This window comes from Lissotriton vulgaris, chromosome 3_1 (assembly GCF_964263255.1).
Source record: "Lissotriton vulgaris chromosome 3_1, aLisVul1.2, whole genome shotgun sequence".
Lineage (NCBI taxonomy): Eukaryota > Metazoa > Chordata > Amphibia > Caudata > Salamandridae > Lissotriton > Lissotriton vulgaris.
Genome location: NC_141689.1, coordinates 1,877,533,891 through 1,877,561,418, shown reverse-complemented (window position 1 = coordinate 1,877,561,418; position 27,528 = coordinate 1,877,533,891). Strand labels below are relative to the sequence as shown.

Genomic DNA, 27,528 nt, shown 5'->3' with positions numbered 1-27,528 from the left:
AAAAATGCGAATGCATTTAAGGAATCGCATTTGTGCGATTCCTTAAATGCAATGCATCAATTTTTTTTAAAATGCGAATTTTGAAATAGGAAGTGCAAATTAACACGAGGTTGACCCTCGTGTTAATTTGCGAAATTCTTTAAAAAGCACAAAAATGCATTTTGGAAAGTGTCATGTTACAGACACACATGTCCTTAGGACATGTGTGTGTGAAACATGCACTTTAAAATACATTTCAGGGGCGCAGGGCCCCCCTCTGCACCCTTGCAATGCATCAACAAATTGCGACTTCCAAAAAATAGAAATGCAAAATGGCATTGATTCCTATGGGCTTCTAGGCCCATAGGAATCAATGTAATGCCATTCCTTAATTGCAATTCGCAATTAAGGAATCGCAAATTCCGAAAATTAAGAAATCCTAAAAAAATGTAGGATTTCTTGATGCATAGGATTTTGCAATTCCTAAATTGCGATTCCTTAATTTTCGCAATTTAGGACATGCAAATTCCTACAATGATGCATGTGCCCATTAGTCCTTTTCAATCTAAGACTCTGTCCCGGGGCAGGTGAGTTCCTCAGAGATCATCCCATAGCCCTACACTTTTCAATATTTAAATCTCTCCTCTTGCTGAGCTGATCAAGTCCTGTGGCTTTAAAATACTCTCATATGCAGATGACACACTATTTGTCATCTCTTTCAGGCAAGATATCGAGAATGTTAAACAATGTTTTACTGCATGCATGCATGAGAAAAATTGCTATGTGGATGTCGCTGAATTGCCTTCAGTTAAATGGGGACAAGAATGAGATTGCAACTTTTGGCAAAGCACATTCCCTCTGGACAACAGATTGGTGGCCCTTCGAGTTCGGTCCAGCTCCTTCTATCAAAAGTACAGTAAAAATCTTAGGTATTTTGTTGGATAACAAATTATCGATGAAAGATCAGGTGACAGCTAACAGTGGCACGTGATTTAGGGTAATGCACCTCCTTGAGAGCGTATTCAAGTGGCTCCCACTGACCTCTTGGAAGACCCTCGTCCAGGTGCTGATTGTCAGCCGCCTGAACTATGGGAATGTTCTGATTGCTTCATCTAATGAATCCCTCCACTTAAAATTGCAGATGGTACAAAATACTGCTGCCCAACTGGTTAACAAACAGCCATTGGGCAAACCTTCAGCCCCTGCTCAAAGCCCTTCACTGGCTCCCTGTAAACAATAAGGGCCATTTTTAAACTTCTCTGCCTGACCTATAAATCCCAGTCAAGCAAAGGACCCAAATACCTACAGGACAAATTGATTCTCTATCTTCCCCAAAGAAACCTCAGATAAAGGAGTTAACTCTTTCCTCTCCTCTTACGTATTTGAACATCTAAATATGGTTGCCCTTTTTGTATCTTCATCCCCATCATTGGAATAAGCTCCCTCTTTATATGTGGGCATGCACCAAGTTCTCTGGATTTAAAAGACATCTTGTTTTAATGGCTGCTTCCTGTCCAGTCTTACTACAGCGCCGAGATGCCCCTTTGGGGGTGAGTCGTGGTGCTATATCAAGTATCCATTATTATTTTATTATTATTATTTAATTTTGAGGTTAGTATCACCACATAACATATTTATTAACGTTATCATCAAATTGCTTTAAGTTGGTGCATTCCCATAAAACCAACATTCATTTGAGGTAGTTAGAAACAAGCTAGTTAACCTTCAGTCAAATTGACGTTCTCTATCATAGTACTTTCAAAGCGTTTGAGGCATTTCAGTATGGATTGGTCAATACACTCAGATTCTGGCACCTCAGAGTTTGCTGTCTTTGTACTGTGGCTATGAGCTTCTTTTGGAGACTGGTGTAAATGATGTTGCAATAATCCAGACATACCAGGATTGAAGCTTGTGTCAGTTCAACACTGTGATGAGTTTGGAGTAGTGAAAGAAGGTTTTGAATAAGTGAAAGTTCCAATTTAGTGCCCTTAAATACTGTGTTGACTTTAGAAGAAAATAAAAAGTTCGCAGTTCAAGAGTATGCACAGATTCCTCACTTTCAGAGAGGTTAAAGGGCTTTCGTTAATGTAATAATTTAAGAGTATCAGCTGCCTGCTCTCCCTACAATTAAATATTTTTCTACTAACCTAAACGGCACTATCTTTAGTCTTCTTACCTTTACTTCCTTTTATTATCTCTACCTTTCATTTTCTCTTTCTTCCACTCTTATGCTGCTCTGATTCACGTAATTTGTCCGTTGTGTAGTCTATCTTAAAACTATATATTTTCTTATTTTCTCTTCTGTATTTTTATATTCATCTACTCTTGTTTTTTGGTATTTGTAGGAAGGTGGATATCTGACTATGGTTACCCCCAAACTTTTTGCCTGGTGTTTAGCTGGTTTTTGACTTAGTTGGCCTGGGATCCTGCTATTCAGGGCCCCAGGCTGATTGCTCTCTCCTTAAAATGGACTCCATGTACCTTAGTTGCATAACACAATTGGAATTGGTTCACCTTATAGGCCCCTGTAACAGTGTACCATAGGTACCCAGGGCATAGGTGTAGCCAAGGCCTACCAGGGGCTGCAGCATGTATTGTGCCACCCCTGGCCTGGCCTCCATATTTGACACAACTGGCTGATCACTCAGCTGGGGTAAGTTGATGTAATCACCTCTTACTTAGGTACAGTATGCCTGTGCCTAACCCTAAACTGGACACATATGTTCCTATCAGCCACTCCTATGGAAGGCCTCATCAATCCTGGAGGCAGAGTGCTTGGAAATATGTGAGATGGTGCTCTAGCATGAGCTGAGCCTGTCTGCAGCTGTCGGGAACCACTCCCTAAGCTGTTCCGGGATATTGCCATACCATATACTCTTAAGTGCATTATAATCCCCGCGGTTAAATGCTATCTTTGGTTTGGCTTTATCAAAACATGTCGAGTAAGGTGTCATACGAATTGGAATACTATCCCCTCGCCAGTTCTGGCGACGGGGATAGCATTCCACCCTTCTAGAGGGACACGACATGTGTGTAGCCTTAACCCCGGTTAAAGTTAAACAGAGCCTCAGCATCACAAAATGGATGCTGCCACCACAGACACATGTCTGACCTCCTGCTGCTGGGAGTCCTTCCAGCGAGGAGGGCCTGGACAAAGGGTTTCCTGCCTGGGGAGGTGCGAGCACCACCCCAGACAGGGTTTTGTGTATTGGGTAGGACAGGGCTGAATAGAATCAGACATGCCCGGGGCACACAAGGTGTCCCCGTGCATAGGCCAGCCCAAACCGGTTCTGGGGCCTTCCAGCCCCAGTCCTGGCGCGGAGCTGGACAAAGGAAAGGGGGTGTAACCGCCCCCCTTCCTGGTTCCTCCCAGAGGAGGGACCTAGTAGGTGATCCACCCCCTAGATTGGGAATAAGAGGGGGAGCAGTGCCATTGCACAGCAGATCATCCTGAAATCAACTTTAAACAAGAAGAAGACTGGACTTCGACATTCTGCTGCACAGAAGACTGAAGAGAATCTCCCTAGTGGCCTAGGAGGGGCCACCCTGTGAACACAGGCATCACCCAGCACCTCGACGTCTGCTTTGCCGCCACCTCCCGCCGGAGCCCGAGTGCAGAGCCTGACAAGACACAGCTTCCCAGACTTCTCCCAGCCCGATCCACAGTCCCTGCAAAGAAGGGACCCGTGGAGGCACCGAGAGACGTGGGAGCGGCCATCTTGAAAGACACCCGAGACGCTGACTGCGCAGCACCCGAGGCACCCTCGACTCTGTGCTTTGGGGTTTGAGAAGCCCTATAACCACGCAACATTTGCACTAAAGATCAGCCCTCCAGCATCTCCACGATCTGCGTGGGGCCCTTTTGCTTTTTGCCACTCGACTCGCCATCCCGGCCGCTTGTCACGTGGTCAGCGGCCATCTTGGCGACGAAACCTACAATTTACACTGTGGGTCTGGTTGCCCCAGACCTGCCCTCGCTTCTGTAGAAAGGAATACCCGCTCTGACCTTGCTGGTGCGAGTAACAAGCCTTTTTCACTTTCCCCGTGGCTTGCATTAGCCAAGGCTTGTTAGCTTCAATCGAGTTGCCGACACCGCCATCAGCTAGAGCCTTCAAGGGACAGCTCGTGATCGACTCCTGGACGTCCTTGACCTCTTCGTGTCCACGTGGCTGCAGAGAGAAGCAACCCCTGATCACCTGTTTGCACCCGACTTTGCCTGGTTCCAATCTGGTTCCACGGTGGTCACTGATCAGTGACTTTGAACATTGTCCCCTCTGCTTTCAGGTCTCCACCACTTCAGATCCACCCTTGGATCCACCGGACACTTCTCCTTCACATCGCCTGCAGCATCTTCAGCTTCAAGCGCCAAGAACCTGCGTGTCAAAACCCGGCGCCACTTCGACCCTGTGCACCCACTTCCTGTGGGTGAGGTAACATTGCAAAGCCGGTGTCCCTACACTGGTACACACCTCTAGGGTCTGTGTCTTAAGTTTTGTTCCTCTAGGTTCAGCGGAAGTGCCCTTAAACTAACTTTGTGTAACTTTTACGCACCATTGACTTTACATTGGAAAGTGCGTGCACTTTGAACACTGCACCCGAGTCCCGCGGGCCTTTCCCGACTTAATCATTGCTAGTCTCGAATAGCTCCAGCGATTCCCAAGGCCCTAGGCCTCTTCACTTTCCTATTGGTATCTCTTATACCACTTTCTTAGTATATGGTTTAGGTGGCCCCTAGGGCTCATCCATATTGTGCAACTTTTGTGTATTTTAAACTGTCTTGTGATTTAACGCTTGTGCTTCTGTGCTCATAAAGAGTCCAGGGGATTTTAATAGTTAATAAATCAATATATATTTTCAATATATATCTGTGTGGTGTCCCTTTCATTTGGTATTCAAGGGGGTTGTGTATGGTATAACAGCTGGCTTCACATGCCTTTCAGAGTTTAGCCTAAGACTGCTTTGTCCACGTTACCACTAGGATAACTGGTCTACAAGGTTGAATTACAACCATCATCATAAGGGTTGCTTGGCATGGTACAAAGTGATCACTAGAACTAGTGAGCATTATATACCAGGCCAACTTCTCACATTGGTGAGCAGCGGATTGGGATCTGAGCTTGCTGTTGTTTTACCATTACAATCTTTGAGATTATCATTTGAAAGATCATACAGGTACCTGCTAGGTACATATAAAACAAGACTAGTATACTTAAGTTCTACTGAACTTAGTTGTTGTAGAGCAAAGGGAGTAGCACACCCTAGCTACAACTACTAGATAGGTTTAGTAGGTAAACACCAGTGTAGGTAGATTGCAACACATCCACCCACACTAGAGCAATGTCTGGAACAGAGGGGTCCAGTGGACTTACTCCTGTTGAGAGTGACCCTCCAAGGGCACCATCCCAGTTTGCTATTTTTCCCTTTAAGGAATTAAGACAGCTTTGTGTCTTAAGGGGTCTGAAGACAGGGCCTTCCCCTACTACAGACCACCTAAGAGAGCTCTTGGATCCGTCTGAGGCTCTAAAGACCTCTAAAGCAAACCCCACAGGGGATGCTGAAGGAGGCCATCCTTCAGAGGATGACACTGTAGACACCCCTGCCCCTATCATCCTGGTAGATGAGGAAGCCTCCACCACTGGAGCTCCTCAGGTAGATGTAGAGGAAGAAGAAGAGGAGGAGGAGGTGGAAAGCAGTGAGTCAGATGATGACAGAAATAGTCAGGTGCTGGTCAGTAGACTGAACCAGGCTAACTTAAGCTTACTTGGGAATGAATCAGGTAACAACCCATTCAGACCCCCAGGTGGACTTAACCAGAGGCCTAGGAGGAGAAGGACTCACTCAGGTGACTCTGACAACTCCCATGCTTCTAGAGGCTCTCATGGTCACTCTAGAAGAGAGATGACTAGCCCTCAGAGAAGGGAACATGAGGCCAAAATGAGAGAGGCTGAGCTTAGGATCCAGAGGCAAGAGTTAGAGGTTGCCCTGGCTAAGGAGAAACTTGCTAGAGCAAGACAGCCTAGAGAGAGTGGATTAGGATCCACTGGTGGCAGCACTATCCAGAAGGATAAAGACAGGTCCTTTGATACAAGAAACCTGAGTAAGATTGTGCCCCCCTACAAAGCTGGGGATGATATCCATAAATGGATTACTGCAATGGAGAGAGCCTGCATGGTACAGCAGATCCCTCAGGAGCAGTGGGCAGCAATCTTGTGGCTCTCCTTTGAAGGTAGAGGCAGAGACAGACTCCTCACAGTTAGTGATGAGGATCCTAGAAACTACATGGTCCTGAAGAGTGCTCTGATTGATGGGTTAGGCTTAACCACTGAACAGTACAGGTTAATGTTCAGAGATACCCAGAAGACACAGACTCAGGACTGGTCTGAATTTGTTGAATGTGCCACTAAGGCTCTGGAGGGCTGGTTGCTGGGAAGTAAGGTTACTGACTATACAGGATTGTATAATTTAATTATGAGAGAGCAAATCTTAAGTAATTGTCAAAATCAGCTTCTACATCAGCACCTGGTTGACTCTGATCTGACCTCCCCACAAGAATTGGGTAGGAGGGCAGACAAATGGGTCAGAACCAGGATCAGGCCTAAGAACCAGGGTGGTGACCAAAAGAAAGAGACTACCAAGCCTCAAGAGAAGGGTGGGGATAAAAGTAAGGAAAAGACTTCCCCAGGGCCCCAAAACTCCAAGAATGGGGGTGGGTCCCAAGACACTTCTACATCCCAGAAAAAGCCTTATTGTCATACCTGTAAACAGGTGGGGCATTACAAAACAGATAGCTGTTGTCCCAAGAATGGCAATAAGGAGAATATACCTCCAGGTAAGGCTCCAACACCTCCTGTCACTGTTAGCAGTGGTCCCCCAGGTGGTGGGAGCACCCCCAAGAATTTGGGTGGGTTTACTTTTGGAGGACAGGTGGACTCTGGCCTATCCAGGTCCCCTAACTCAGATACTCTTGTCTATGAGACTGGCATGGGGTTTGCCAATTTCACAGCTTGCCCAAACACTTTGAGCAAGTATAGACAGGAGCCCCTCATCAATGGCTTGAAAGTTGAGGCCTTCAGAGACACAGGGGCTAGCATCACCATGGTGGCTGAATGTCTAGTCCCCTCAAGGCAACTTTTACCTGATGCCAAATATCAGGTGACAAACATTGATGGCATAGAATCCAATCATCCCATGGCAGTAGTCAATCTTAGCTGGGGAGGTGTCACTGGCCCAAAGAGAGTGGCAGTGTCAGCAAACTTGCCTGTAGATTGCCTACTGGGTAATGATTTGGAAATCTCAGCCTGGGCTGAGGTTGAACAGCAAACCCATTCTAGAATGGTAAATCTCCATGGAAAGGTTAGTGGGGCTGTAATGGCTACAGCCCCAATTCAAGATGTCCTTCCTGAAAATGTTGGGAGGGCTGAGCAAACCTCAGCCCCATCTTTAGATAACTTCCCTCCTGAAAAGAGTAGCAGGGCTGTACTAGTAACAGCCCATACCCAAACTGAGTCTCCTCCTGAAAAGGTTGGTGGGGCTGTGATGGCCACAGCCCAAACTCAAACTGATACATGGGTAGTGAAGCCTGAAATGATGGATCACTCCACCCAAACAGAGAGCATTGAGGAGGAAGAGAAATCTCCCTCCCACCAGACTTTAGGAAAGGATCAGCCTCCTCAGGGAACTGATCTTACCCCTGATGAAGGAACTGTCCCAGAGGTTGTTAGGCCTGGCCTGACAGAGCCTCTGATGGCAGTGGACCCTTCTCAGGAGGGACCCAGTCTGGAGCAGGTAACCTGCCCCTCTCTACCTTGCCTTACTCAGCCCAGGGCTGCAGAGGACAAGAAGGACAGTGAGACCCAAAGGGCCCCCTGTCAAATAAAGCACCCCCATCAACAGATTAGGGGCACCGAATCTAGTAGCCCTAGTGAGGTGAAAACTTTAGAAACTCCTGAGGGATCCCCCTTAAAAGTAGTTAGGGACCTCCCCCAGATGGATATTGTTGGGCACAGCCAAACCTGGGACCAAAAGGCCCCAAACCTGACCTGTCCCTCCAGTAAGCCAAACAGAGGGACCCAGCCTCCAGCTTTAGGTAGCCAGAGGTTGACCCTGAGAGCACAGTGCAACTCAGTCAGAGAAAGAAAGGCACACATGGTGGAGAGTGATTGGAGGAAGCTGAGCCCTACAGAGGAAACTCACTTCAGTACTCCATCTCAACACCAGCCTTTGACTTTGCAAAGACACACCACAGGTAGAGATTCCCTATGGTGGAGACCCTCAGATACCCTTAGGGTGAGGGATTGCTTAGTGGACCATGAGACAGGGGGTTACCAAGCCAGAGCTGGTACTTCCTTATATGGCCACTTAGGCAATATAGGCTTACCTGGTCAAGGATAGCCTTATCTCCTTTCGTTTGGGGGGGGGTTATGTAGGAAGGTGGATATCTGACTATGGTTACCCCCAAACTTTTTGCCTGGTGTTTAGCTGGTTTTTGACTTAGTTGGCCTGGGATCCTGCTATTCAGGGCCCCAGGCTGATTGCTCTCTCCTTAAAATGGACTCCATGTACCTTAGGTGCATAACACAATTGGAATTGGTTCACCTTATAGGCCCCTGTAACAGTGTACCATAGGTACCCAGGGCATAGGTGTAGCCAAGGCCTACCAGGGGCTGCAGCATGTATTGTGCCACCCCTGGCCTGGCCTCCATATTTGACACAACTGGCTGATCACTCAGCTGGGGTAAGTTGATGTAATCACCTCTTACTTAGGTACAGTATGCCTGTGCCTAACCCTAAACTGGACACATATGTTCCTATCAGCCACTCCTATGGAAGGCCTCATCAATCCTGGAGGCAGAGTGCTTGGAAATATGTGAGATGGTGCTCTAGCATGAGCTGAGCCTGTCTGCAGCTGTCGGGAACCACTCCCTAAGCTGTTCCGGGATATTGCCATACCATATACTCTTAAGTGCATTATAATCCTCGCGGTTAAATGCTATCTTTGGTTTGGCTTTATCAAAACATGTCGAGTAAGGTGTCATACGAATTGGAATACTATCCCCTCGCCAGTTCTGGCGACGGGGATAGCATTCCACCCTTCTAGAGGGACACGACATGTGTGTAGCCTTAACCCCGGTTAAAGTTAAACAGAGCCTCAGCATCACAAAATGGATGCTGCCACCACAGACACATGTCTGACCTCCTGCTGCTGGGAGTCCTTCCAGCGAGGAGGGCCTGGACAAAGGGTTTCCTGCCTGGGGAGGTGCGAGCACCACCCCAGACAGGGTTTTGTGTATTGGGTAGGACAGGGCTGAATAGAATCAGACATGCCCGGGGCACACAAGGTGTCCCCGTGCATAGGCCAGCCCAAACCGGTTCTGGGGCCTTCCAGCCCCAGTCCTGGCGCGGAGCTGGACAAAGGAAAGGGGGTGTAACCGCCCCCCTTCCTGGTTCCTCCCAGAGGAGGGACCTAGTAGGTGATCCACCCCCTAGATTGGGAATAAGAGGGGGAGCAGTGCCATTGCACAGCAGATCATCCTGAAATCAACTTTAAACAAGAAGAAGACTGGACTTCGACATTCTGCTGCACAGAAGACTGAAGAGAATCTCCCTAGTGGCCTAGGAGGGGCCACCCTGTGAACACAGGCATCACCCAGCACCTCGACGTCTGCTTTGACGCCACCTCCCGCCGGAGCCCGAGTGCAGAGCCTGACAAGACACAGCTTCCCAGACTTCTCCCAGCCCGATCCACAGTCCCTGCAAAGAAGGGACCCGTGGAGGCACCGAGAGACGTGGGAGCGGCCATCTTGAAAGACACCCGAGACGCTGACTGCGCAGCACCCGAGGCACCCTCGACTCTGTGCTTTGGGGTTTGAGAAGCCCCATAACCACGCAACATTTGCACTAAAGATCAGCCCTCCAGCATCTCCACGATCTGCGTGGGGCCCTTTTGCTTTTTGCCACTCGACTCGCCATCCCGGCCGCTTGTCACGTGGTCAGCGGCCATCTTGGCGACGAAACCTACAATTTACACTGTGGGTCTGGTTGCCCCAGACCTGCCCTCGCTTCTGTAGAAAGGAGTACCCGCTCTGACCTTGCTGGTGCGAGTAACAAGCCTTTTTCACTTTCCCCGTGGCTTGCATTAGCCAAGGCTTGTTAGCTTCAATCGAGTTGCCGACACCGCCATCAGCTAGAGCCTTCAAGGGACAGCTCGTGATCGACTCCTGGACGTCCTTGACCTCTTCGTGTCCACGTGGCTGCAGAGAGAAGCAACCCCTGATCACCTGTTTGCACCCGACTTTGCCTGGTTCCAATCTGGTTCCACGGTGGTCACTGATCAGTGACTTTGAACATTGTCCCCTCTGCTTTCAGGTCTCCACCACTTCAGATCCACCCTTGGATCCACCGGACACTTCTCCTTCACATCGCCTGCAGCATCTTCAGCTTCAAGCGCCAAGAACCTGCGTGTCAAAACCCGGCGCCACTTCGACCCTGTGCACCCACTTCCTGTGGGTGAGGTAACATTGCAAAGCCGGTGTCCCTACACTGGTACACACCTCTAGGGTCTGTGTCTTAAGTTTTGTTCCTCTAGGTTCAGCGGAAGTGCCCTTAAACTAACTTTGTGTAACTTTTACGCACCATTGACTTTACATTGGAAAGTGCGTGCACTTTGAACACTGCACCCGAGTCCCGCGGGCCTTTCCCGACTTAATCATTGCTAGTCTCGAATAGCTCCAGCGATTCCCAAGGCCCTAGGCCTCTTCACTTTCCTATTGGTATCTCTTATACCACTTTCTTAGTATATGGTTTAGGTGGCCCCTAGGGCTCATCCATATTGTGCAACTTTTGTGTATTTTAAACTGTCTTGTGATTTAACGCTTGTGCTTCTGTGCTCATAAAGAGTCCAGGGGATTTTAATAGTTAATAAATCAATATATATTTTCAATATATATCTGTGTGGTGTCCCTTTCATTTGGTATTCAAGGGGGTTGTGTATGGTATAACAGCTGGCTTCACATGCCTTTCAGAGTTTAGCCTAAGACTGCTTTGTCCACGTTACCACTAGGATAACTGGTCTACAAGGTTGAATTACAACCATCATCATAAGGGTTGCTTGGCATGGTACAAAGTGATCACTAGAACTAGTGAGCATTATATACCAGGCCAACTTCTCACAGTATTCATCTCCTGATTTTCCTCTACGTTTGCTAATTTCTTTTTCCTGTTTATTTCATTTACATTGCAGGTGCAGAATGTTTGTCCATATTTTTTTACCACGTTATCCTTAATATTGATTAAATGGAATGCTGCCAAAAGTAATTTTTGTAGTTGCCATGAATGCACATATTTATAGTGTCAACTTGTGAACATAAGAGTCACAGGCACTGATTCACAAAGGTAGGAATGGTACAGAAATAAATATGTAATTATTTAACGCTTCTTTACTACTTTTTGACTACTCACATGCCATGAGGCATTATATGATTAAAATAAAACATATGAAACGTATACCTATACTCAATATAACAACACTACCGACTTAGTAACTAATGCAAATGGACCGAGAGCAAGAAGAAACTATCTCTTACTTAGATATTTCCATAGAGTTTCTACTGTCTATGAAAAAAACATATTCCGTATTTGTTTCTGTAAAGAAGCATTGGCTCAAAAATGGAGTATATTAACGTAAAATACTGATCACCTTAATCTTATATCCATTTCTTATAGTTATTCCCTCAGACAAGATATGTCATATTTGTTGTGACATATTTGACATCATTAAATAGAAGATGCAGCATATCAGTACTGCATGCAAAATAGGAGTTGATTTCTGAGCACAGGTCATTATTTAAACAACAAAGTAATGATGTATTCTACAGTTGTGAAACAAAAAAATGTTGGTATTGTTTGGAGGATAGAAAACACGATCAACAGTAATAATCTTTACAGGGTTAGAAATCTGAATGAGTACAGTACTAGATAATGTGACTGTTTTTTTGGCTTAGGTGGTGGTCACGAGTGCTAAATTGGGTGGTGTGCTCTTCATCACACTAGAAAAAAACGATTCTCCAGAGTTAGAATTTTAACGAGTGCTTTAAATAAAAACTATCACAAACGTATTCCTCACAAATGGGGCATAACAGGCAGATTTTCCAGCACAATTTGCATGTCTGATATCTACAAGACCATTTTCCTAATTTGCCCAGGGTTGAAAGACTGAAATGTATTTGGGGGAATAGTGAATTAAACCCACTTGTAATTATGCCACATTTGCAGACATGATTGTGCAAAGGTCATTATTTTCTATAGCACTTGTAATCAAGGTCTAATAGTGATCACATACTCCTGCTGTACGCATACATTCTTATATACTTTGTCCATGCATACTACATTTATATTGCATATGTGAACCAAAGAGCTTTACCTTGATGAGTGACAATGAAAAGATGCTCATCATGGATTTTGTTTCCTTTTATTTCACTCTGCAACTCTTGAGCATTCAGGACCTTGTCAAGCTTTGGAGAAATGATAGAGAATGTTTTAAAATGTGATACCTTGTCGAATATATTCCTAAAACATTTTCAGCGGCAGAATTCAGCTGATACACCAGTTCTCCATTACTTGATCGGTTAATGTTGCTTGCATTAGTTCCATAATTCCAAAAGTGATTGGCAGCCTTCCAAATGCCAAACTAGCGTGTTTTTTTTGTTTTTATGTATAGAAGTGTTTCAGTGAGTAAATATACAGAATAAACAATAGGGCAAGTAAGTAAGTAATAATTTATTGCTTATGATTCATTGAAACCATTACAAAAATACACTCTGATAAAATAATTTAGATTGATTGCCCTTTCCAGTCAATGCTCTTATAAAATTCTTATCTATTATAAAGAGTAAAAAGTGTGAGAATGTTTGAGTAGGGCAGAGTTCCTAGTGTGGCAATTTTCCTCTAAACCATCAGAGTCTGTACACAGATTACATTTCGAAAAGGTTTAAGTTTTTGTTGTTTTCAGTTTCACACAGGATTACACCGGGTCTTGCTTATATGCAGCTAATTTCAAGAACTTGACTAACTTCCCATTTAGCTGCGGCTCGCTTTGGTTGAAGCAAGCACTGCTTGTCTCCGGGTCCGTATGCCTAGTTTGTTAAAGTATATAACACAAATTGCCCGAACCACAAAATCTCTACAAGCTTATTAGGAGGGAAAACATCAATTTATTGTGATCCCCCTCGACATCCTACTTAGTGTCAATGTTTATTATCTTTTTCAAGTTATGACAAGATATATGACAGAAATCAACAATACATTAATGTTAGAACCGGCTGTCTCTAGTTGGCAGAGGTATACACTTCTGACAAATAGGGACACACCTTTTCTAGTCAGGGCAAGGGGATCACACCCTTTGATAACCCCTGCTCACCCCCTTGGTAGCTTGGCAGAGCAGACAGGCTTATCTCAGAGGCTGTGTGTTAAGCATTTATGACCACATACAGTAATAAAGTGAATACACTACAAATGGACACGACACAGTAGTATTATAAAAATAAGGATTTTTATATAAGGCTTAGCACAAGACCAAATAACGACAAAAATGTACACAATCTTAATAAATACTCTGGGAAGGGAAAAATAGTTCAAGGTAGTTTCTTCTTTAGCACAAAGTCTTTAGTATCAAAGCAAATCTTCTTCTTAGAAACACAGTTCTTAGCAACAGGGTAACTCACACGGGAGCTACACGACGTCGAGGCAAAGTTAATCCAAAGGTTCGGCGTCGACCGCGAGGAGCGCTACGTCGAGCCCGGAGTCACACGGACCCCCCAACAACACAGTACCTTTGGATAATGAAGCACACGATGATCAGCGGCGTCGAGCAATCCGGCGTCGCGTCTTCGGTGTCGATCAGGCCTCAGCAGGCGTCATCGTCGATGATGCGGTTGCACAGAGTGAGCAGCGCTCACGGCGTCGAGAGGGCACGAGGGCGATGCGATCAGCGGTGGTGCAGACACGAGGTCCCTTGGAGCTGGAGCCGAACTCACTACTCACTGGCGTTGCTGCTGGCGTCGGTCGGGCCCGGCGGCTGGCATCGAGGAAGCGGAACACTGGGGCCGTTACCCACTATGTCGAGCTGGATTCGGCGACGTCCGTCGGCGTCGAGATTGCTGGTTCTATCAGAGGTGCCGGATTCACAGGTTCCAGCAAATTGTACTTTAAGCAGATGAAGTCCTTTAGCCCTGTGACTCTTCCAGTCCTTGGAGATTTTCTTAGCAAGCGTGAGAGTACACACACAGTTCCTCTCTCCTGGTTCCTTGCCAAAAATAAAGAAGCACTGAAGGATTCCCCCAGCAAACAGCACACTGGCAGAAGGGTAGGCAAGTCCTCAGATCAGCAGGCCTCTTGTCCTTAGTTACAGGGTTCCTTGTCAGAAGTGATCTAAATTCTTGTTTCAGGGGTCCTTCTCTTATACCCCTCTTCGGCTTTGATCCCTTTGTCCATGTCGGGGACTTTCCCAACATCCTCGGTCTGTTGTGGGTGGAGCCAGGCAGAAACACCTGGCCTATTCATTGCGCAGGGCTGGGTCCTCAGACGCCCAGCAGGAGGTGGAGCCAGCATTGACACTGGCAGGAGCAGAGCTATCGGCCTCCTGGCAGGAGGTGGGGCTAGGATCGTCCATGGCAGGCACAGAGCCATCAGCCGCTTGGCAGGAGGTGGAGCCAGCATTGTATCAGGCAGGGCAGGCTATCAGCAACTACTCTCCCCCTACTCTCAACGCAAACGTCCCACTCATCCCACACTGACTCAGCCAGACCTCCGGAGCCACCCAGCTCCTGTCACACACACGCAAGACCAGCAGAAACCAGAAATGGTTAGACAAGAAAATAGACACTTTCTAAAAGTGCTATTTTCAAACCCAGAGCCCAAAAACCATCCACACCAACGGATGCGTAATTAAACCCCGAGTTCAGGGATACCAAACTCGACATTGCACCATGCTCCCCGAGCCAGCTAGGATCATAGCATTAATAATCCCGGCGGCCCATTCTAACTAATGGAGAGCAGGCTACCTCGCAATAGTGAAGAACGAAGATGGCGGTAATTCACTATTAGGACATGCCAACTTGGTCAGGCGTGTCCTACCTTATACTTACAATGCACCCTGCCCGTGGGCCTACCATAGGGGTGACTAACATGAAGTCAAGGGGAGGTTTGAGGGGCTGGCAAGTAGGTATACTTGCGCAGCCTGGGTGACAGCACTAGGCTGCACGTGGGTCTCGCAATGACCGACCCGTAGAAATTCTTTTACGAGGCCGCTCCTGTGGGTGGCACAACACGTGCTGCAAGCCCACGAGCGGCATTTGTATTTACACGCCCCGGCACTCCTGGTGCACTAGACTGGGGACTGACAGTAAACCAAATAGGCTAAACATGGATACAATAGATACATCAATTTAACATAGGGATCACTTGCGCTGTGGCACTGATCAGCAGTGGCACGGCGCCCAAAGCATATACCAGCAAAACATCGAAAAACAGTGGAGGCAAACAGAAAAAATGGAGGAGAGACTCAAGCCAATGATGTCAGGTCTAACAATTAAATATTTACACACCTATATATACTTTGTACATACATGAAAAACAGATTCTTTACACAGTACAAAAAGAAAGTTTCTTGCATCAAACATTACAAAAAACTAAGAATACATCACAAACAACATTAGAACAAACATTACAATCAAAAAATGAGAAAAATAGGAAAACACCAATCAAGGGGGAATTATAAGCAAATGAATGGCTCTTAAACAAATCAATACTGGACCAGACGGTCCTAGTATCGTAGAGATGACATTTTATTCCACCCTATGAAAGTGCTCAGTAGGGCAGAGTTCCTAGTGTGGCAATTTTCCTCTAAACCATCAGAGTCTGTACACAGATTACATTTCGAAAAGGTTTAAGTTTTTGTTGTTTTTAGTTTCACACAGGATTACACCGGGTCTTGCTTAGATGCCGCTAATTTCAAGAACTTGACTAACTTCCCATTTAGCTGCGGCTCGCTTTGGTTGAAGCAAGCATGCACTACTTGTCTCCGGGTCCGTATGCCTGGTTTGTTAAAGTGGCTTTTTAGAAGGACTGTCCTTTCCTCTTTTAGATTAATGCAGGAACATATTAAGTGTCTTCATTTCCATCTCCACATAGCCTGCTTAATTCCTCGCAGTTCTCTCTCAGCCACGATGGAAGGTGTGGAATAACAGGAAGGATTCCTAACCCGTATTTTAAAAAGGATTCTTTTGACTTCCTGGAGTACCCCAGGTCGAAGTTCGGCTGTTGACCAAATAGTTTGTATCTGCTCAGAGTCATCCATGCATGGCTCCTATGTGATAGGATGGCTTTATCCTCTATAAAGGAAAGTTTCTTGATAAGCTTATTTACAATAACCTTAAAGTGCGAGTCCGTTGATGAGACTGCCCATAGTTAAGCTAAATCTGTGATGGCCAGTAAATGTAAATGTAAATGTAAATCGATACTTGCATAGCGCACTACTCACCCGCAAGGGTCTGAAGGTGCTTTCACGAATACCTCTGTTGAACCCATCCTGGCTTTCCCTGTGAGGCGTCCACTCCTTGTCACCCCCAAGGTGGAGGCCAGGCATCCTTAGCGTTGTGGAGATTAATCAAGCTATTGCCCAGAGTTGCAGAGTGGGTCTCCATGATTGGAATAGGCACCGAGGCGAGAATTATCAGGTACGTGGAATTTTTTAGCCCAAGACCCACCGAGGCGGGGAATCGAACCCTGGTGCCGGGCTAGACCTCTACATCAGGGTCTGCCGCTCTAACCATTGAGCTCTAACCATTGAGCCACACTTCTCCACCAGTGATTCCTCCAAATAGGCTTTGGCCGGTGAGATAGATGCATTGCTCAGTTCCTGCCAGAGCCGGTGGTTCAGTGTGTTCCTGGGTGAATTCTTTATTTTATGCCAGCACTTATTGTACGAGCCTCGCCTTCCGAGGAGTTGCTTTGTTAGTCCAAACTCGAGACGGATCTGTGCAGGTGAAGGTGTATGATGGGAGTATCAGCATAACTCTGTATTGCTTTGCCAAGGTGGTATCAAGCAATGACACATCCCTGCCTCTCAGCACTTCGCTGCCATAGGTGATAGACAGTGGAATTTTTTCTTGCGCAACACGTAGCAGCGGTGAAAAAGTTGGTCTAGTCAATCCTATTTTAAGTTGTCCTAGCTTTGTCGCAATCATCATCCCTTTCCTTTTTATGGCGTCAAGCTGTTTCACAAATTGGCCACCCTTGTCAATTTGAACACGTAGATGTATTCACAATCTGAGTTTTACCCAAGAACCAGGCATGAGACCGTTTTTTTCCGTTAATTGTCAGGGTGTTGGTTTTTATTGATGTTGACTTCCAGACAGTTTGCAGCTGCGTAGTCAAGCAGTGAGTTAAGTAGCCGTTACAGCCCAACTTGAGTGTGGCTTGCTAAGACAACATCGTCTGCATATGACATACTGGAGGTGGCTTCTCCCACTAATCGAGGGGCATGCGCATTGCAGTCATTTAGTACTGATGTCATTTCTGCTGTATAAAGGTTAAAGATAGTTGGTGCAAGCACAAAACCCTGTTTTAGACCCTTTGTTGTTGGTATGTGCTTTAAAAGGTGGGAGCTGTTGCCTAGCTTAACCTGTAGCCACGTGTTGGAGTGTAACTGTATCAGGAGATTCAGAAGGGGCAAAGTAATCCCCCATAGAGTCAATTTCCTCCACTGTTTGGCTCAGTCAATGTTGTTAAAGGCCGCCTTGAAATCTACAAAGCAGAAATGCAAAGTTTGTTTGATTAATTTTGCCTTTTTGATAAGTAATGACATCGCTAAAAGGTTTGTTGTGGTGCCGGTCTCCCTGGAGAAGCATGTCTGACAGGGGGGAATTATGTTGTGCTTAGATGCCCATTCTTGCAGCCCTGATAGTAAAATTCCCACAAAATATTTTGCCTCAACGTCTTACAGTGCGATCAGGCGGTAGTTCTTTGGCTGGGTTTTGTCTCCCACTTTAAAAATTGGTGCAATAATGGAGCCCTTCTATGATGCAGGTGGGTAACCAAACTGTCTGACAGAGTTGAAGAGAAGAGTAAAGATTTCTGACCAGTATTCTGGATCATGTTTAAAAAGAGCAAGTGGAATCCAGTTTGGGCCGGATGCTCCGTCTCTCCTCCCTTTGGGGGTGTGTTACCTGACCTTTGCGGCATTGATTTGTTTTGCCTCTGCCGCGGCAGTCATCATGGATTGGGTTAAAGATGCTGGTTGGTTGTCCTTGGAGGCCAAAACTACAGATGTCTGTTGGTGAAAGTGAGATTCTAAGTACAGTGTCCAAGTATTTTCTGTGATTTGCAAGGTCAAGCCACTGTGTGCTGATTTTAAGATTTTGTTTATTGTTAGCCAGAATTAGGCACTGTTATTTCCTTTAGAATTGTGGTATAGTTTGGCCCAGAATTCATTTTAATTTTTTCTGTTCATGTCCCATTTGACTTTCCTGAGCTCAGCTTTGGTGTTTCGGAGCTGTTGTAGCAGGCCATGTTCCCCAGGCCTTAGCCTCAGTGCTCTCAATAATTAATTCACAGATTTTTTAAGTAGCTTCAAAGTAGCCCTCTGTGCACCTGTAGCCTTCCCTTCGGCCGTGGGGTTTCCTGTTAGGTAGTTGAGCTTGATTAGCAGTTCTTTTGCTACCAGAAGCACCTCCCCAGAGTTAGCTACGGATGACTTTATTCTATTCAAATGGATGTTTTGGCATGCGTGCATACCTACTGGGTTTGGAATTGACTTGTCTGGAGGTGCTTGGATTAGGACTTCCTGGTGCCGATGGTCAGTATTCCCTTTGTCTCCTAGGCAATAGTCTGATATGTGTTGAAAAAATTAAAGAGACATTAGGGTATAGTCAATAGTGGAGGTCGAGTGTCCCATGTGAAAGGGTGCGACCAGCCGAGAGTCGAGAAATCTTCCATTTAGCACCCTTAGTCCAATGTGCTCAAGGTCATCTAACAGCTCTAAATTACACTTGGAGGATCTACTTTGCTCACTGTAGGTTTGTGTTGCAATATTCCAGAGTAAAGACTGGACCTGAGTATCTTCATTTAGAATGGTGCCTAGGAGATGTTGATTGAAGTCGCCAGACAGAATGAGGTTTGATGTGGTGTATGAGCTCATTTGTTGAAGCAGATGTTCGAGTAAGCTTTTTGATTCAAGTTTTTCTGTTTCGGGTTTAAATATATGTTAAACAGCAGCACCTCCTCCTTTTTCCCTTTAAGGTTGAGTTGAACCTTTGCGGAGTTCACGGCTTGAAGGGGAGAGGGCAATTCCTGTGCACTATGGATTTTTGACATTTTAATGTATGTGGCTAGGCCGCCAGATAGACAACCATATTTACATTTCCTATTAGCCGGAGTGTAAAAGCAAATAAATCCCTCTAGTTGCAGAAGTTCCTCTAGCCATGCTTCCTGTAGGAAGAGAATATCAAAATATTTTAAGTAAACCAAAAGCTCAGCCTCTCCAGCCTTATTAGTCAGCCGGTAATGTTCCATGAACATAGCCTCAGAGGTGGTTCATCGGGATTTTCTCTGTTCCTCGTTGGGTAACTGTGTCATTGCTGATGGCTTAGTGTATTTATGGTTCTTGTAATCCGAAGGTGGTCAGGGTTGGCTGAATTGTTAAGGGAGGTATTCCATTGTGGGTTTGATGCCTGTTTGCCCTGATGTGACCGTCCTAGTGCTCCCTTGAGAACTGATGCTGTTTTGATTCAGTGACGGGGCGTACCTTCCCGTGATCTGTCGAGCAAGGGGAGTGGATATCCTATGTTATGATACACAGAAGATGGTATCCTCCACACTTTTAAGGTTTCCTGTTCTTTCTGAATTTTATTTGAAAGATCAGTGAACCTCCAGGTTGCTTTGGTGGATTCCCTGCCTTGTGCTTTATCCGACTTTATACATTCTATAGAGAGGAGGTCCATTGAGCTGATGCCTTTTAGAGCTGGTATACCGTCTAGGAGTTGAAGAATATTCCCTCTGTTCAGTATGTCAAACCGGCCTTTCAAATAATATTCAGGCATAAAGACTGTAATGGTTGAACCCCTGTCTTGATTAGTTGGAGAGGCTAGTACAGAGTTTGTCCTTAGTTGGCTATCTTTGACGCTGTTTGTTAGCTAGTGAGTTTGCCTCCTGAAATTATCTTGAGGAGACAGATCTATGCACCAGTGGATGCTTCTGGACCACAGTGTGGGTTTATGTTTGAATTTCCCGCTGCGGGAGGATCCGGGTGCCCGGCAAATGTAGTTAGCTCGTGGTGAATTCCCTGCACCTCGTTGATTACTTTGCAAGTTATTTCCTTCTTATGGTTTCCTACTCCTAAGGCCTTTAATTTTACTGTAGCCTTGAATATCCATTTGACTGCTAGATGGGACTACCGCAGGATATGATTTTCGCGTTTGGGCCATGTTCTTCTTTTCATTGTTTTCCTTAGGGTAGGTTTCCGTTTGCTGCTTGGATCTGCCATCTGTCGCAGTGATGTGCACTGGCGCGACGTGCTGTGTTGTTTTTAATGAGAAGACAAGGTAGAATTTTGTGAGGCTTGTGGAAGAGTTTTTGTTGCAGCCTTTTCTTCTGAGTTGGCGCCTTTGCTTTGCCTTCTGGGTTGAAATGTGTTCCTTGGGTGCCAAGATAGTCCCAGGAGCCATGCTGCCCACTTGGCTACTAATGCGACCTCTGCCGGCCAAGTTTTGAGCAACAGGCACCGTATCCACCAGCTCCTTGCACGGTTTTGTGCTGGTTAGCCCTTCGGGATCTCTTGGTTTGGGTCTTTTGACAGGCCCTCTATGAGGGTAGAAACAATTGAGGGAAGTGATGATAGTTTGTCAATGATGGGACCACAACTACAAGTCAATTTCACTTCCTGCTGGGCCAGTTTCCCATCTATCCCCCCACAAAGAGGGCCAACGTGTCCAGTACAGTTAGCTGCAAGTCCATTTTGTCAAACTGGTAGTGTAACACATCGACAGTTCATTGCATTGTGTTTAATTAAATGTCCCATGTATTCTGAACCGGTTTCCCTATTTGACATGATGAGCCTAACGTAGGGTGGGGGGGGTTGGAGGGGCTTTGGCGTGGGTTTGAATTATTGGTCGCTCCATCCTGAACATTGCTTCCTTGGGTGTTACAAGTTCCAGCTACAAGTGGGAGCTGTTTTTCCAGAGAGTCCAGGGCATAGGAGGCAACTAGGTCCGCCCACTCCTGTGATCCCAAATAGGAGAGTGCGTGGGAGACGATCTGGTCCTGCCCTCCTCCACTGAAGTCCGGTGAACATTTGGCGGATTCGACTGACTCTTTGGGTGTTACAACTCTCCCTCTTGTTTCCACTTCTGGACTCAGGTGTGCGTTTGCAGGCATGATGGCCTCGGGCTGTGTTGACAAGATGATAGTAGATTTGTAAGGGTCTTTTGGGTTTGGATCTTGTCCTGGAGTTCAAGAGAGTGATTTAAATTGGATCTGCTTGGCTCGTTATCCCCTGAGTTTCAGCACTTGCCGTCGTTTGTTAGTGTAACTTGCGAATGTTGTTCTAGGTTCTGCCTGTTGTGTTTAGTTGCTGCAATTTTTGTGGTTTTGGTAGTACTGATGGAAGGACTAAAAAAGGCAGGTGGAACACTCCTCTGCTATTGGTGCCACTTTCCCTGCTTGTGGATCAATGGGATTGATTATTGTACATTCCAGAGTTTTGTCTGATTCTTGCAAGGCAACTGAAAGAAGGGCTGCTATATGTACTTCTGGCTGGCCTGCTGGAGTTTCCTCATAGTGAATGAGGTAGTAGATAGTTGAAGAGGGAATAGGGGGTCCTGGAGACCCGTAATTGTGCCACTGGAGGAGAATATGGACAATGCAGGGTCGTTTAAGAAATGAAACTTTGAAGACATTTTTGGGTGGTAGAGATGTTTCGGGGGCCTCCTGATTGCTGTTGTGCCAGACCGCAAGGGGCCTCTGTTATCTTAAAGGGCGAGACCAGTTTTGCGGGACTTGGTATTATCTACCCAGTTTGTTTCGCTTTTTTCAGTTTGCCCACAGGGGCCACAGGCTGGCCCCTTTTTCTACCAGACCTCATAGTGGTGAAAGCACTTAGCACTCCTCTGCTTTCACCTTCTTTCTTTCTTACTTTCTTGCTTGCTTTACTCCTTTTATACCTCGTGTTGTATTGTGTCGTATTTTGATTTTGCGTTATGGAGCGCTTCAAGCAGATCCTTTTGCTTTATGATGACTTTCAAACTGCCAGGGACTCAGCACAGTGCATTCAGAACTAGCTCAGAACAAGCAGGCCCACAAAACAGCACTACACCAACCGTATGTTGTTCATCCAGTTGATTCCTGATGGCTTCCTGAGGGAGCCACGCCTCCCCACAAATCCTGATGAAATTGGTTGGATCCGGTCGAGTGGTGGCTGGCTAGGCTGTTGGACTGATGGCAAAAATTAACTGTAACTACCAAGCCACAGCTGAGATGGACTGAGATAAGCTGGGGTAGACTGGGCAGCCAGCTGCAGTGTTCTCGCAAATGTCCTGTGCTTCGCTGAAGAGAATCTCCCAGTGAGGACGTGCAGGCAGGGCAGACGGGTGTCGTCCCTCGAGTCCCTGCTAATCTGGTTATCTGTTTATTGTCTGATTATTGTCAACATCGGCTCAGATGAGATGTTTAAGATTGAGGTTGGGGTTGAAGAGCCGAGGGGGTTAGGAAGCGGGGATGGAAAAGGGAGTGGGAGCCGGGGTGAAATCTCCAGGCACTGCACCAGTTACTACACCAGCTTGGCTCCGGTCACCAGCCCAAGACAGAGCAAGAAGGCAGAGGGCAGGTGAGAACAGAGAGCCCAGACAGCCGGGCGGGGAAGCGGGGAAAGGGGCTGCGGGCGGGGGGAGAGCAGGCCACTGCACTGACACACCTGCTCCACCCCCTGAAGCAACCCAAGCAGTCCTGTGGCTTAGGGCTCACCTCCCGTCACTGACACCACACCATACTCCAGCCCCTGGCTCATGACTCCTGGCGCACACTGCTCCGATCACTCAGATTGCAGACAGGCTCCTCCTCCTCCTCAGGAGAACGGTCAGTAGGTGGTCAGTGAAACACCCCTCTCAGCTTTCACAGCTTGCCGGCTGCTGTGTGGTGCTCAGCACCAGAGCTGTGAGGCTTATTGGTGCTGTTGGGCTACTGACTGGCTGCTGAAGTGGTCAGAACGGCTGATGTGAGGATTCGCGATGGCGGAAGGTGGAGGGCATGCTGTAGGGGTGCAGGTGCAGGTATGGCGTGCGGCCCCTACGGATGCCGCTACACCTGCTGCTACTGATGCCACTGTAGTGGGTACGATGGTACCTGCTCTCTGACCTGGTTCCGGCCCGGAAACCTGCACCGGCACTCAGGACTCGGGACTCTCGCTCACTCGTGTGCCCAGCTCCACCTACTCTACTTGAAGCTTGCAGCTTGACTCACGCCAACACAACCAATAGGGAATTTTTTTAAGGTTTAACTGTTAGGGAGTTGTAGTACAGTACATTTTTAAGTCTATACCCATACCTTTATAAATGACATCAAATAGGGAAATTCATGTAACATGATGAATATCAATAGTGAAGAATAAGCAATTGTTCAACAAGAATAGGTAAACAAAATACCCATCCATGTACAGAAGATACAGTCTGAAGAAGAATGACATATTGTGTATATTTCACTACACTATTTACAAAACGTGTAGTTGATATACTTTCTCGACCACATTGAATCCTTGACAAAAAGCTCCTGGATTTGCTGTTCTTATTTCTTACCTACTTTACTAGTATCGCACTTTCCAGAGCCTTAAGCTGACCCACTAACTTAGCTTTTCATGCTGATGAAAAGCATTCCTTGTTCGCTTCAGGTGCTGTGATGAATTCGCACTGAAACTCATCATTGCCAATGAGATGCATACTTCTGACATCACTGTGGTGGTGCTCGACATACAGTCTATTACCTCTGGTGTCCTTATGTGTCCACTTCTCTTTTGTTTGTAGAAATGTTTACCATGTATGCACCCTGTCCTATGTTTTGTTATGGTGGTGGAGTGTCTGCTTGGTACACTGAGTAAGTTCACACATTATTTTTCACTATGTAAAATGCTGCAATAGTTTGACAGTTATTATCCAATGTAAAATGTGAATATGTAAATGAAAGCATGTATATTAAATCAGCTACACTACTGAAAACCATTTGCTCAAGTGCACTGTTTTGTCAGAATGTTAATAAGGAATCGCCAACATAATAACAACAGTGGTAGACTACATATTTGTAATTTGTTGGTGTCTATATGAGCACAAAACTATGAAAAAACTAAAGAGAAAATGTGCCTGATGGTAAAAAGAAAACATATTTTGGGCAATTTTTGGTTTGTTGAGCGATGTCATTATTTTCAGTGATTTTTTTAAATACTTTTTTATTCATTATTAAAGAAACATTGAATGAGATATGTAATACAATTAGAGCAACAAATACATTAGCATAATAAGTATACTGTTATAGATTTAGAGATCTTATGACGTAAAAACTAGCGGTCTACGCGTTCCACAAAACGTTCTGCATTCAACGTGCTGCTGTTGCACGGTGAATGCAGAACACTTTGTGGACTGAGACGCGCAACGCAACTACTCCAGGAAGGTACAACTGTGAGTCTGCACCTAATATCGAAGAGAGGAGACATCATTAGAAAGTCTCTGCAATAATTCAATTCTCAGATGTGCCCACGAGACGTGGGCTAGATTGTTTCATGTCCGGTTTATTTTTGAGGCTCTTCTCCAGTAAGAGCTATGAGGTCCTGATGAGAACTCCCTACCAATTAGGAGTTCGAAACGCTAGACCGCTAGTTTTTACGCCATAAGATCTCTAAATCTATCACAGCATTCAAAAAAATTAAGCATCAGAAAAATCTATTTTCTATGGTTTTATGTATATGTATTATCGAATTCTCATTGTAAATAGATCCTTTTTCTTGGGTGTGAGAGTGAATGTTTGAATGTGGAATGTGTTAACTGACTGTGAGTGATGAATGTTTTGGAATATGTTCAGTTTTATTCATTATTCATTGTATAAATTGTTTTCGTATGTTGATTGTAGGGAATTGAAAAATTGTTCAAATGGTGCAAAATAAATAACAAATGTACTTTAAGTGAAAAATAAAAACAATGACTTATTCAGACTGAATTATAAGTCTTGGACCCATATTTGGTTTAAATCCAATGTGTTGTGATAAATAAGAGGGATTGAGGATAACAGTATTGGCGATTGTTCCGTTTATTATTAGGTCAGTGGCTTGGCCTTGTTGTTGGGATCCCATACCCAGTAGTGTTTTCTTTCAGTCAGTGTTCAGCATCACCTGACAATTGTTGGCTCTCATGTAGTGAGATTTGGTGAGATGTGGGTTACTCTCAAACTATGGACAAAGGGCATGGGTGTGGGGAGATTTCTTTCTACATGAGCAGGATGACCTGGGGAGCTGTGCCCAGCTCATTCCTGACCTTCACGGGTAGTATACTCTCTCTGCCACTGGTAGATGTAGCTCACATACAAGCCTTTGTACCTTTGTCCTCATAGCCAGCCTGTCATCAACCTGAGTGAGAGGGGGGCTATCCCAGATCTGTTTTGAAGTCACCACAAGGGAGGAGCTGTTAAAGTATGTTATTTTGTAATTCATTTTACAATACACAGTTAGATCATTAAAGCAATGAGTTCACCAAATGTTGACAGCATTAGTCCTAGAAAGGGTGTCTATCAATCCTCTTCTGTTTCATTTCAGTACAACATTGTAATTGCATGATTCATAAAAAACTCACAAAAGACAACAAACATTTCCATTTCTATATTATACATTGTTTATACATCTACCCTGATCATACATGGTCCATAACATATTCAAAGTCCCTATAGATTATTAAACTTATATCAGGGAGAAAAGTTGTCTTTCCCTCACTGTTGTCCATTCCCCATCCCCTAATGGGTTTCATTTATCTGCCCATGTGTTTCAATATATTGCTGTACTGACACCTTCTTGCCTCAAATTGTGGAAGCACAATTATATCCCCAGCCTATCAATGTCCTTTTTTCATTAAAGAGGCTTTATCATCTGAGACAGTGCTACCTTTCTGTCTAACATGGCTGCCAGTAAAGCTTTTTAATACTCTCAAGACTTTTTGGAGAATCCTTGCAACTTCAATCTGTTAGATCAGTTAGCCTTATGGTGGTCTTCCCTCTAAACTTTTTTGTGTTTACTCTCCACTTTTTGCTGCAATTTATTTTTGTTGACCTTAGGACTCTGTGCACTTTACCACCACAAACCTGTGGTAAAGTGCTTGTGCGCACTCCCTAAAACATATTAACATTGGCAATGGGGGGGAGAAGCTTAGCATGCATCCAAGATGGTCGCGTGAGCTGAGAGCTCCCGAGACCCTCGCCGCCTCCTACATCTATCCTGTCACGGATCCTGTTTTGAACGACGGGTTATTGTAGCTTTAACCCTCCTGATCTACTTGACCTTTTCAAAAAATGATTTGGATGCCGGAAACCTGAAATACTCCGTCCTGACACCTGAAGGCCTACACCGGGAGACAACCAGGGACTCGAGCATCCGGAATACCCGGGGGGCAGTTGAACAACAACGGCTGATGGAAGAAGACTGCTACCCCTGGTCTACTTTCGGTTTCGATTTACCTGCTCTCGTCCGCTGAAAGACGGCTGCTCTTTGTTCTTGCCGGTCCATGAGACAACTTTCTCAACTGCTCCTAAAGGGTGCCCTGCATTTGGATTTCTCGCAGTTTCTCTCCGTGAGGAGCCATTCGCACCAGGTCCCAAAAGCCCCTGTGGGGCGCACAGCTCAATATGGCGGGCAAACCTGAAAGCGTCAAACGGACGATAAAGAACACGTCTCGGGGTGGTGCCACTCAATCCAACATCATGGATCGATATACGCTCCCCAAGGGTTCCCCCAGTGGGACTGGCAAAACTCCGGAGGACCTCAGAGGTGGCCCCCCAGAAACGGAGGAGTTGACTCTGCGAGACATAATGGGCGCCATCACGAGCATGAAGTCATCCATGGGCCAGCAGTATGAAACTTTGGCCTCCAAGATCGACACAGTGGCTGTAGATGTCAGTTTGATCAGGACGGACTTGGCCAAAACTAACGAGAGGGTCAAGTCGCTGGACATTAAAACTGCCAGTCTTACTACCGACGTGTCCGATCTCCAGACTGAAGTCCGGAACTTAAGAACCTCGAGTGAACAGTTTGCACGCCGGCTCGAGGATTTTGAAAGCCGCGCGAGGCGCAACAATGTGCGCATTATCGGAGTTCCGGAGACTTCTGCTGAACAATCGACTGATCTCCTGGTGGAAGATTTGATCTTAAAACATCTTGCTTCTAAGGGCCTTAGCAACTTCTTTGCGGTGGAGCGTGCCCATAGAGTTCCGGGCAGAAGACGCAAACCGGGCGCCACTCCACGGCCCATAATTGCTAGT

At 45.8% G+C, this 27,528-nt stretch overlaps 1 protein-coding gene across 1 annotated transcript in view; it reads right to left on the bottom strand.

Moving 5' to 3' along the window:
* TDO2 (tryptophan 2,3-dioxygenase) overlaps positions 1-27,528 on the bottom strand; it is a 191,029-nt gene that overhangs the window by 142,672 nt on the left and 20,829 nt on the right. The window contains exon 3 of the mRNA XM_086962340.1: positions 12,398-12,488. Within this exon, the coding sequence (XP_086818466.1) occupies positions 12,398-12,488 (91 nt within the window). The remainder of the gene's footprint in view (positions 1-12,397; positions 12,489-27,528) is intronic.